Source organism: Diplotaxodon limnothrissa, linkage group LG20, assembly GCF_057381915.1.
Source record: "Diplotaxodon limnothrissa isolate DT_005_m linkage group LG20, D_limnothrissa_male_GT1.1, whole genome shotgun sequence".
Lineage (NCBI taxonomy): Eukaryota > Metazoa > Chordata > Actinopteri > Cichliformes > Cichlidae > Diplotaxodon > Diplotaxodon limnothrissa.
Window position 1 is genome coordinate 12,631,978 of NC_140615.1, and position 12,475 is coordinate 12,644,452.

Below are 12,475 nucleotides of genomic sequence, written 5' to 3' on the forward strand. Positions count from 1 at the left end.
ACCGAATCCATCCTCCATTTTTCTCTGCAACTTGGTGTGGTTCAAAAGGCTGAAAAAACTATAAATACTCCATAACAGATCTCATATGGTACTGTTTAAAATGTTAGCAAACAGATTAGACTTCAAACAGCATCCTAGTTTCTAATTTACCAAACAGAGAAGCGTTTCCATCTCATGGGAAAGCTTTTCCTTCCATCCAATGAACATGCATTGATAAGTATAAACAGATTTTTTAAGCTTTCCACTATGTTAGCTAGCTGTAGCCTGCTAGCAGCAAATTTCTTCACCAAGGACATGTTTTTTGCGACCGCTCATGGTCTTCAGGTGGACTAGATTTGCCCGCTCCTTGTCATTTTTTTCTATTGGACATGCAAATAGACATAACACCACACCACGATCAAAGTTCAACATCCATGAGTGCAACTCAGTGCACTGTGTGAAAGGGCCTTTAGATAGCAGTCAGGTTGAACATAAAGTATCTCTAGTTTCAGGAGTAAAGAGTATAATTTTTTGCAGACTATAAATCAGAATAAACTGGAGCTTCTTTTGTTTAACAAAAAAACTAAAAAAAAAATTTGTGAGCTTGGGAATACACTGATGGAGGCGCCAGAGATATAACGCCCACTCACGCCAATGTTTGCAATTTCACCAGATGTTCATCAGAAGTTTTCCAGAAGAAGCTCTCCACTTTTTGTCATCAAAAATAACATCTGGCATTTTTTTTTCATGCAAACTACATAAAACTAAGTAGAGCAAGACTAAATACTCTTGAAATGCTAACTTGTGAAGCATGGAACAAAACTGCATTGGAGAACCCCCCTTATCAGGGTCACTGTCTACTACAGTTTCGATATAAACATGCTGTACTGCACAATTCTTGGAGCAAATTATATGTTATCAATGCAAAAACTACAGGTGGACCTGCATTTTAGCTCCAATGCTAACTATCATTCATTTTGTTATATCTGAAAGCTTCACCTGTCCTTGGCGTTGTCTTTATCTCTATTCAGTTGATTGACCTCAAGGGTTTTTGTAAACTCACTGAATCATTTACAGTCATCTCATTCCACACATTGCTTGAGCTTACATTGCTGGGCTGCAGAAATGTAATGCAAACAGTGCCTTGTTAAAGGGCAGCTTAAGCCACAAGTTGTATTCATTCATGTTCTGCAGCCACACTTCCCCATCATGTTTGAAGGATTCAGATCGGAGACCTTTACATAAGTAAAGGCTTCACATCCCTCTGTCTTTAAATCCACATATATATTTATTCATCCCTCCATCCATCATCTTCCATCTTGCACTCATGGTTCCTTCTCTTCTATCTTCCCCACCGCTACTTGGACTAATTCGTTAACAATAACAATGATTGCACCCACAGATCTCTCTCTCTCTGTCATTCATATTCATACATATATATACACGTGTGTGTGTGTGTGTGTGTATATATATATATATATACACACATATATATATATATATATATATATACACACATATTTATAATAATAATAATAATAATGGATACTTTATTGATCCCCATGGGGAAATTACTTGTTTTTTCTCTGCATTTGACCCATTCACTCAGTGAAGCAGTGGGCAGCCCACTAAGCAGGCGCCCGGGGAGCAGTGTGTAGGGACGGTACCTTGCTCAGGGGTACCTCAGGGTAGCCGTTAAGTGGATTCGAACCGCCGACCTTCCGATCATGGGGCGACCACTTTTACCTACTGTGCTATCCCTGCCATTGGACTGGAAATAATGGGAGGAGACATTAAGGTAGAAGTCTGACCTTTAACCCCACACTCTGCGTGTGTGTGTACAGGGGGAGGGTTTAAATAAAGAACGCTGATTGGTCAAGCAAGTTTGATCTGATGTCTCAGTTAAAAAATCATTTACAAGAGTACAAAACAGATGGCTTCCATATAAAAGCCATTCACACTGCTGCCCTGTCAAATACGATTCATACCAACTTCACCAGTAAACACAAAGACACACAGCATCTTCAATAGAAAGACAAACACATCTCGCACAGTTCTCCAGCTCTGATATATATATTTTTAATATCCATCTGCCCCGCCACCGAATGTTATTTAATAACTTTCGAGGTGGCGAGGTACACATCTCCAACCTTTCCGCACTTTAGCAGCAATCAATGGCAGGAGAGAACTGAGACTTGTGTTGGCCATGGCAAATATATTTTATATATATTAACAGTTTAAGAGGTCACGCTTTGATTTGACCAAATTTTACCTCATTATTCAGTGCACATTTTATGTTTTGCAAATCAAGATATCACTGTGGAACAGCAGAGGGCAAAATCAAACAATTTTCAGCTGGAAAGCTCCCATAAAGGCAAATGAAATTAGAAGTAATTGACAACGTAATTTCTGTCTTTTTTATTATTTCACACACCGCTCGGTGGGAATGTAGAGTGGATAGGATTTGGTTTTAATTTTAAATGACTCCCTCAGTATGAAAAATAAAATAATAAATGAGAATATTTATGTACCAGTGCTGTCACACTGGCACAATAAAAGGAAGAAAAAGATTGTATTTCACCACAAAGTGTCTGTGGCCTTAAAGGGGCACACCACTGTTTTCATGTGTCAAGTTGATATATTAGTCAGGGGACGCTATTCAGCGTGTGAAAAAAACTGCAGAAAGTCTACTGAACCTCTGCAGGAGCTCTGACAAGTCTGAGAAAATAACCCTAATGATGTCATCATCAGGGTTATTAATGATAATAACGATGTTAACAATGTTTAACTTGAGAGCAATTTTTAACTGATCGTCTGCAAACTGGGGGCATGAACTTTGAATTAAAGACCCAGCTGAGCTGCATCACAACAAGTAGTAAGACCGCTGTTTTTTTTCCTTCATCAATCGTGAGCTCCCCAACTTTTCGGAACTGGCTGCCGACCTCTCTATAAGGTCTCATGTAAGTAATGTGACTGACGTGAATGTAAGCACCAGTGGCATTTTATGGCTGCATCAAAGGCAAGTCTGCTGTAAAACACTTTGAAAATTTTAAGGCTTAATGAAACTTCAATCGATGACACGAGCAAATAAATTCACCTCAACGTACCAAGTTGAAATATGGAGATAATGACTTGGAGAGTTTCAAAATGTTCATCCTTAAAAGGACCTTTTGAATATTCCAGCCTAGACAAGCGATCCTACTGAGCAATGTCTCTGCAAGCTCGTCGGACTGAGTTATTATCTCCTAAGGTAGAACAGGTAGTACCGGCCCCGACACGCATACGCACACACGATCCATCTATACACTCATCAATCCCATCCTCATTTTTCTCCTGTCACTCTTTTGAGACACTCTCATTATTAATCTTTACACCAATTCCCTGTTCAACCAGAACTCCTACTGTCTACACCCAGACTTCAGCATCTGACAGACTGATACAATAGTTTGATCAACCTTTCCATATTTACATTTTCGGAGTTGGGAGAGTAAGTCTGATTCACACCTGAGACACACACCATATATTAATCCTTTATTCCATGGAGGTGAGAGTGACGAGTCTAAAATGTTGCACCTGGTATCTTAATAACAGAATACATCCTGCTCATGGTGATCCCCCGTTGGGCCCTTAGGCAGGAGCATATGGCCCCACCATAAAGCCAATGAGACTCTACAGTATATTAGCTTATGCAATGCAGGAGCAATCTTGCATAATCCTTGACTCTCCTTGAGTCCTTATCCCACCATACACAATTGTGATATTTCAAGAATTCTCCCAAAACAAAATGAAGTAAAGCAGGGAAATGATGAAAAGCCTAAGAGGGTATTTGTGAGCACGTACTTCAATTTCTAAAATGCTGACTAGTTTTTGCCTGTTTTGCAGGAGGCTTTGATTTCTTTCAGGTGCTGTTTCAACACTATGCATACCTACTGCATGGCCTCCCAGAGTTTTTCTTACTGAGCACTAGAAAAGCTGCTGCTGCTTCAATATTGTTATTGATGTCTGGTGTTGGATGGTGATTACGGGCGTTTCTTATGTCTTCACACGATTACAGTTTTTATAAATACAAAATATCCAGTAGTGTAAATGAGATGCTTAATCGCGCTAAATGAATGATTCTGTATTAAAAAGAGTAAAGTTGTCTTTACATTACAAAGAGTTCCAATTAGTGCCTTATCTTTCGTCAATGGTTTAAAGTTGCATATCTGTGTGGAATACAATATGAAGTGTATTTTTCTCTTGTGTGTCACTGCACCTTCTACCACACAGCAGAAGTTCAAACTGTGAATGCAGATGGTGTGTGTGGTTCAGTTTGTGTGCGTGTGTACCTCAAGGCAAGGAGCAGAGAAATTGTGATCTTTACTTTTGATTCTGCTCACTGATACAGCCTCTGGTCATATTACCCCAGTGCAGTTCATATTGTATGCGTCCACAGTGCAACTGCTTTAAAGAGTGTAATATATCTCCATAAGACAGAGTTTCCAAGTGAGGCGCAGCTCAGTGAGATGGCACAACCTGAGTTATGGCTTCTTTTTCCCACACTCTAAGAAATAAAACTGATAATTACTTAAATATTTTGGTGCAACACTTTTACACTCAAAAATAATGAGTAAATGCAAAAACAATCACATCTCTTAAATACACCTTATTAATTGAGTAAATCCAACTAAAATGGAATAAGTTGTTATGAACAATTAAAGATGTTACAGTAACATACAAAATTGAGTAAATACAATTGAAAATGTAAGTCAAAACAACAGTAACCAAAAGTTCAAAATACATAAAATATTAATTAGGAAATGCTGAAATGCTTGGCACATTTAACCAACACCATTACAATTATTTGTTTTTAAATAATGGTTCAATTTACTTAATATTTTTAAGTTAACTTAAGCAAAAACGTTAATTACAATTAAGTGTTTTTTATATATATATATATATATATATATATATATATATATATATATATATATATATATATATATATATATATATATATATATATATACACACACACACATACATATATATATATATATATACACACACACACATACATATATATATATATACACACACACATACATATATATATATATATACACACACACACACATATACATACATACACACACATACATACACACACACACATCCCCCACAGGAAAAAAGAACCACGTCAGTTCAACATTGTTCACAATGATTTATTTTAAACAGCTTTTTTGTGAATCAGATTTTAGCAGATTCCTTCTCTGAACACAGTGAGCTGAAATCTGTTCTACATTCAGTGGATAGAACTTGGATAAAATTTCAGTCACAACAGCCTTATATAATAAAATTGCATCCAAATTGGCATGCTTAACAAAACTCTGTAAAACTGGCATATTGATGCTAACAACAAGAAAAATGTACCTGCCATACAAAGAATAAAAGTGGCTCAAGTGAACGCAGTGCTTTACCTTTTCAGAAAAGGTCAAATGACAAAAATAAAATTAAGATCCCAAAAAAATATAAATCCTGAAAAAAAAAAAAAAGAAATTTTGCACTGTGACATAGTTTTTGAACATCTTATTTTGATTCCAAAAAATTGGGAAGATTATAACTAAAGAGTGACCAAAAAACATCCATAATTTAAATAAAAAGGTTTCAAAAAGGATTGCGCTAAAAAAAACAAAAAAAAAAACAAACAGAAGATACTCTCCCATTTACACCTTAATGTGAATCTGGAAAGTTAATACAAAAACACAGTTTATGGTACAAACATTATTTATGAACAGGAATGTCAACACAATGTAATGCCGCAACTGAACCTTTTGATGAGCATTACATGTCACTTAACAAGTCTAACACTTTAAGAACAGCCCTGTGAAATTTTGTCTACAATGAACAGAGGTCATTTTTCAGTCTTTGAACCTTGACAGAAAGGTTTCCTGGATCCAGCTCCATGAACACTTTTTGAAATGCTTCAAATGTGCATTTGAAATTCTTGGGGTATTTCAGATCCAGAGCATAGCACAGTCCCAAAAGATAGCAACAGGCTTTGCTCAGATTCCCAAGTTTGCCCAGAACAGTAACGCCTTCAATAACAATACCCACATCAGTAGGTTCGCCTGACCTGTCTTGATTCTGCAGCAGGTAAATCTTCATCACCTCCTCAGCCAAAGCCTCTTCAACGAAGACAGCATCAGCACCGTCCTTTAAAAAGAGAAAGAACTGTTTTCAGCTCACATATTTCCAAACATTGAAACAAAAAGTTTCATTTGTATGACATCACCGGTACTCATAATATGTGGACACTGCTCCAAAATCTTTGAGCAAATGCTATTCTTTTGTATGCTTTGAAGTGTTTGCTTTTTTTCTTTAGAACAGTATCTTAAAACTTTTCTATGATCTCACAAGCTAAAATAAACTACTAATATTCCTAAAACAGATTTATTGCGCCAACCTCAAAGGTTTTGATTAAGGCACTTGGATCCTCTCCCAGATGGTCAATGAGACATTTGATGATGACTTCTCGTTTTTTCTCGATGGAATTTCCACTCTGTAAAACAGGAAGTCTCAACTGAGGCAAAATTTGCACATTTAAAACATGACTTACCATTTCTAGCTTAAACATAACTATTTTTTTTCTGTTGTTGACCTGTTTTCACACCCACCATCAAGGTAAGAACACCTGTGGAGCTAAAATATTGAACAGAAACCTAAGAAAAGCCGTTTTTAGTGGAAGGGCCTCTTCAATGCTGTGTTGGAACGTTTTTGTGGTTAGAAAATGCAATCTTCCTTACCTGAAGCAGAAGGTTTAACTGTGCTCTGTGGCGTTGTCCAGCAGCACCTTTCTTGGCTTGAAACAAGGACAGGAGTTTGGATGAATACAAGTCCAACGATGACATGAACTTTGGTTCAAGGTTCAGGGTCGTGATCCTATGAAACTCTGCACTGACCTGGATGGGAGAGGACAAAAAAACCAAGGACAAAAAATCTGAAGGCCAAAATTCTGATTCAATCAAAAAAAAAAAAAATAAATCTTTAAGTGGAACTACCATTTTTTGCAACCTGGACCTTATTTTCTAACATGCAAAATATTAATTTACTCATCCAGACATAAATCCATATAAGTGGAGTTGTTCAGTATGCAGACTAAAGCCTTAACATAAAGTATTATCTTCCACTAAGCTTCTAAATTTTATGTTATGAATTGCTTGCACTATTTCCCTGTGAGATTGTATAATCTTTGAGGGAAGAGGCGGAGCCAGGTTGCCCTCTGAACCATCGTCTGCCAGGCAGCGATGCGAGAGGAACACACCTCCACTGAAGTGGCGCAAATATTCAGAATCGCGTCAGTGGCTTTACAGAGAAAGCCTTTCAGCTCCTCTGGCAGCTCTGCTTCCTCCACCTTCCTGGAGATGACAAACGCTAGCAAGGCAGTGTTGTTAGTCACTGCAGCTGACTGAACAGTGCATTGATGTGCGCGATCAGTGAACCTTGCTATCAGCTGGTCAAGTTTGGCGGGATGGGCCGGTTGCTGTCCAACGACCTTGGTCATTTTGGTGCCGAAAACTGAAGCGAGGCTCGGCTCTAGAGGGGGAACAGGCGGAAAACTCCGGTCTGTGAAGCCCTCTGTGAAGCCCTAGGTAGAGACCGCGCTCTAATCGTCGCTGGCTCTGCTGCTGCCTCAGAGAGGTAGGTCATCACCGCCGGGAACTGGGGCCAGATGGGATCTGGGCAACGAGAGTGAGCAGAGCCATACCTTCCCGCCAGATCATCCAATGGGGGGGTGGAGCAGGCTGAGGGACGGAAAGTCCCTTCTCACCAGCTGCCTCCTGGATGATGCCAGGCAGATCCAGGAGCAGCGCACCAACAACTGGGAGCGGCGTCCTCGCCGACATGTGAAGGCCAGGGGTGGATGAGCATCCCTTGAAAAAGGCTGACCTCCACTGCTTTTCCTCTGGCGGGAGGAGCTAACAGGAGCGGCAATAGGATTAAGGTGTGAGGGCGAGGTCTGCATGGTGAGGACCGAGGCAGCCCACGCAGACGGCATGTCGGTCATACGACATGATGTAGCCGGTCTGGCAGGATGGACACAGACGGATGGTCTCGCTGGACATCTTCTGGCTGGCTGAAGAAAAACGGCAGAGTCGATTTCCTGGTCTCACCATAACTTATACTAGACCAGGGTGAGGCCCACACAGCAGGTGGGCGTGGAATAAAATACTTCAGTGCTGCGCGCACAAGGGGAATACCCACTTAAAGGGCTGCGCCTATACTCATAGAATCTGGGGTTACAATACGTAACCAACGTTTCATAAAAATATTAAATTACTCTTCACTCTTTACTCTTCAGTAAAATCTAGTCTGTCGTTATGTGCTCCAGAGTTAGATAAGTGAGACAAAGGCACTTTGCAATCAGCCCAGTCATTCTTCAGTCAGGTTACATTAGCTTAGCCTAAAACAAGTTAAGTGAACGGAAATTATTTATCGTTCCATAGGCTTGGGAATGGTTTCAATAAGAACCATTCTGGTTTTGATTCAGATTCCTCATTCTGATTCAAATTCCTAGCGATTCTAGAGTCTTATGACAAATTAAAGCAACCTGGCTGCTGCAAGATCATCAAAATCACTAGGATGGTAGCAACATGTTTTTTCTCACTTCTCTTATGATGGGGGATCTAAGGCTACGTTCACACTGCAGGCGAAAGCGCATCAAATCCGATTTTTTGACCCTATGCGACCCATATCCGATCATGCTATGACAGTGTGAACGGCGCAAATCCGATATTTTCAAATCCGATCTGGGTCACTTTCGTATGTGGTACTGAATCCGATACATATCCGATGTATTAGAAAGCGACTGCTGTTTGAACGGTCAAGTCGCATTAAATCCGCCTTTTACGTCACCGACACAAGACTGAAGCCAATTATCAGCGCCAGAGAAGCGCCCGAGAAGACATCGCGAACGCTTCCTGGCCATCCAGTGTAGATGTCAGTGAAACTGTTGGGAAGACAACGTAAACATTTTATTTGTACTGTATAATCTGCAGATTCTGACAGAAATCTACAGCTATCCTTTGAAGCACCGCTCCTCTCTTAAACGGCAATAAGGATAATTATTAGGTTATTTACATTATTATGTAAATAACAAAATAACTTAAAGCAAAAATTGGGAAACGTGAAGACCGAAGTCTTTATATTAAGGGCCATCAGTCAAACAATACTGTTGCTCTGGGTCTAAACAGAGCGCGTTGTGTGTGACATCTTCTTTTGCGCATGCGGGCCGCTTTGAGCGTTCACACTAGAGAGCGTTTGCTGTCGCATTTTATTTGTAGTGTGAACGAGCAGACAAAAAAATCGGATTTGATCAAAAAATCGGAATTGAGCATTAAGACCTGCAGTGTGAACGTAGCCTAACAGACCAAATTTTATTTACAAGTGGATATCCCTTTAAATGTACACTTACTTGGGAGACGTCAAACAACGCCGGCCATCTGTCCTTGATGTCGCTGACACTCAGCTGTTGGCTGATAATATCATGTCTTCTATGTGCAAAGGTTTTGCACATTAAATCCTTGATGGCTGTGCTGTTTTTCTTCTTACACTCATCAATCAGTTGTTGTCGCTCCAGCTCTTGCTGTTCTTTACCATCTTGTCCTGGATAGTGTGGCAGAAACAGCACTTCTCCTTTCCGCGCCTTCTTTATGTTCTTCGCTGGAGCCTTGTCATCAGGGTGCTTGTTCTTCAGTGAGTTGCAAGTAACCTCTGGAACTCCAAGACTTCGTAACTTTGACCTGTAATTTCCCATCTTGTATTTAAGACTATACATCCATCCCATCCAGCCATTACGACTGCCTGGCTCTGTCAGACACGGGTGCTTTTTGACCAGAGCCTCTGCCACTTCTCCAATCTGAAGGCCAGTAGGGTAGGCTGTGTAGCTGTACATATAATCAGCTAATTTTTCCATTATATCTGACTTGACTGAAGTATTGTTCAGCACAGTGCCATTTTGAACAAAGACTTCATTGGCATTTTTCAGTACAGTCTCTGTTGCCACAGAGAAAAGTGGAATGACAATTTCATCTGGCCATGTAGTCTTTAGAGGACTTTGAAGAGGGGAGAGTATGACAGTGTTGTCTGAAGACAGAGATGATCCATCTGTTTGGTCCTCTGTGGTTTTATAGGTTGAAGAGCTTGAACTTTCATTCAGTGAACTTACATCTGAGGGATTTTCACACTGAGGAATCAATGTAAGCACTACTGATGGAATGACCACAGCTTTGACTGTACCCCTATCTTTGATTTGGTTGGGAGAATGAAGTGTAAAGAAATCTCCAAATGAGTCATCATAATAGTGCAATATGAAATCCTCAACTAGCCCAAATGTCTCTCTCACTGTCTCATGCAACTCCTCAACAGTCCTGGGTATTCCTGAAGAGAGCACAAGCTTCTCACTCTGTTGTCCAAAAATTACTTTCAAGGCAACGGAGTCCATCTGCAGAATAAAAACCACAAGAAAAAAGAAAAAGAAAGGGGGTATCTCAGTCTTTCCCCTTACACTAACAAACAATGTGACGTTTTATTGACACCATTTGCTTGCCTTCAACACGATATGGTGTTAAGGGGTAAGTGTCACCAAGTACTCTGGGATGTATTAAGGTCATTTTCCCAGAAGGATCCAGAATAAATGCCCTAAAATGTTCATCATACCAGCTGTTGAGCAACTTCACAATGAAAAGAAATTCATTGCTTAAGACAACAATCTGTAAAATCTCCACAAAGTCAGGTAAGCCACAAGTAGATCCATGAGGCAAAACCATTCCTGAGGCATATTTAGTTCCATGATGAGTCAGAGAGTTGGTCAAATTCACATAGGCTTGTGTTGGATAAAGTTCCTTGAGACACTGCTGTATTTCTACATCAAGCAGTTCCAATGGAAGAGATGATACTTTAGTGACACACACTGATGGCTTCAATGCATTACCATCTGAATAGTATGCCATCATCATCTGGTGCTTTGAGGCAAGTGACAATAGTACATTTCTGAAGCTGTTTGTGTGTTTAACAACCTTCTTAAAGAAACTATGTTTACCCTCAAAGCGCATAGTCCAGAGGCATACTAATGGACCAAATCCTCTGATCAAGTCAGGATAATGCTCCAAAAAATGGTGTTTTGGAGTTAGTTTTTGCTCTGGGAAAACCTCCAATAGCCTGTTGCGATGTTCAGATATAAGTGTGTCCAAGTAGCAAATACTTTCCTCTCTGTGACTAGGGGACACAACAAGTTCAGTTATATCTTTTAGAGTCATAAGAACTTGCCATGCTTCATCATTTTTGGGAATCTTTTCCCCAATAATAAAAGGTAATAGTCTCAATAACGTCCAATTTTCATGTGCGTTGCCACCAATGCTTTTGCGAGTGGAAAAATTTAGGGGGATGATTTGGGGGCGATCTGTTTTATCGGTCCATTTGTAAGGAAATTCTGTTATGAAGTTATTGAGTTCAGTTAAGGAAAAGTAACGTTTACGGATAAACACATGAAGGCATAATGCTAATTCTAGTGGAATTATGCCTTCAAAAAGGTCGTGCAAAAGATCTGGAGGATACCCTGTGACAAAATGGAAATATTTTAATTTCCCCGTTAATGGACAACCTTTCTTCACACCACAAAAATGAACCGAGGAGGAATTTTCCTTTATGGTTTGGACATGTAGATCATAGTTCTCTTTTGTTCTTGGTGGAAAAGCTCCTGAACGAACTTCTTTTTGCTGAAAGTCTGAATGGTCTCCAAGGCAAAATCTACAGATGTAATGTCCAGAAAAGCTTTCCACGAGTCCACTAAGAGAATGAGCGCCAAGATTGTCAGCACAAACACAAAAAACAGTGCCCCTGATATATCTACCAAGCTGTGAACAAAAAATCCCGTCTCTCTCTAATGTTATGAGATCCTTTAAAAGTGGCTCGAGAACAGTTTCATAGCCAAAAGTTTTAACATCACTTGCCTTACACAGGAGAGCCAATTGAATTGATGTTAGCTGTGATCTCAGTTCAGTTGGTATATCAGCAAGTACCCAGTACACAGCTGTGACTTTGTGTTTTTTTCTTGAAGTCCCAAGTGGATTACAAATTTCAAAGTCATCCACATAGAGAACAAGGGAAATACTTAAGTCCTCAATAGCACAAAGTTGGTTTTGCTTGAAATATTGTCCATCGTGGAAAGAGGATAACTGTGAAGTGTTCAAATGTCTAGTTAATATACTGTTAACATCTTCTTTACTCAGTAACAGCTGCAAGGACTGAAGAATAGGCACATACTGAAAAGTGGAATTCTTTTCTGGATCCAAACAGTATTCTACTGGTTCAATAACACAGAAGTTTTCCTTGAAATATTTCTGTCTCTTATATCTTGAAGCAAAGGGACCATCAGGACTAAGGGCTGCACATAAAGGACTACAGTGACATATTTTTTCAGCCAATTCACTGACAAAAGACTGATCAATATTACAGT

At 39.6% G+C, this 12,475-nt stretch overlaps 2 protein-coding genes across 3 annotated transcripts in view; both read right to left on the reverse strand.

The window, feature by feature from the left end:
- The window catches only part of agrn (agrin), a 174,209-nt gene that overhangs the window by 139,142 nt on the left and 22,592 nt on the right, over positions 1 to 12,475 (reverse strand). The gene's annotated exons all lie outside the window — the stretch shown is intronic.
- Positions 5,796 to 7,022, reverse strand: LOC146610665 (uncharacterized). Its single transcript, XM_085345368.1, has 3 exons — positions 6,765 to 7,022; positions 6,425 to 6,520; positions 5,796 to 6,174 (listed from the first exon to the last, which is right to left on the reverse strand). The coding sequence occupies exons 1-3, from the start codon at positions 7,020 to 7,022 to the stop codon at positions 5,857 to 5,859; spliced, it is 672 nt and encodes a 223-aa protein (XP_085201494.1). The 3' UTR covers positions 5,796 to 5,856.

What these genes read in the sequence shown, in the direction of transcription:
- LOC146610665 (XM_085345368.1), bottom strand. Translation starts at nt 7,022, where the DNA reads ATGGTAGTTCCACTTAAAGATTTATTTTTTTTTTTTTTGATTGAATCA. An exon ending in AGTTAAACCTTCTGCTTCAG is followed by an intron (nt 6,521 to 6,764) that starts GTAAGGAAGATT and finishes CCTGTTTTACAG; the next exon opens with AGTGGAAATTCCATCGAGAA. An exon ending in CCTTAATCAAAACCTTTGAG is followed by an intron (nt 6,175 to 6,424) that starts GTTGGCGCAATA and finishes CTCTTTTTAAAG; the next exon opens with GACGGTGCTGATGCTGTCTT.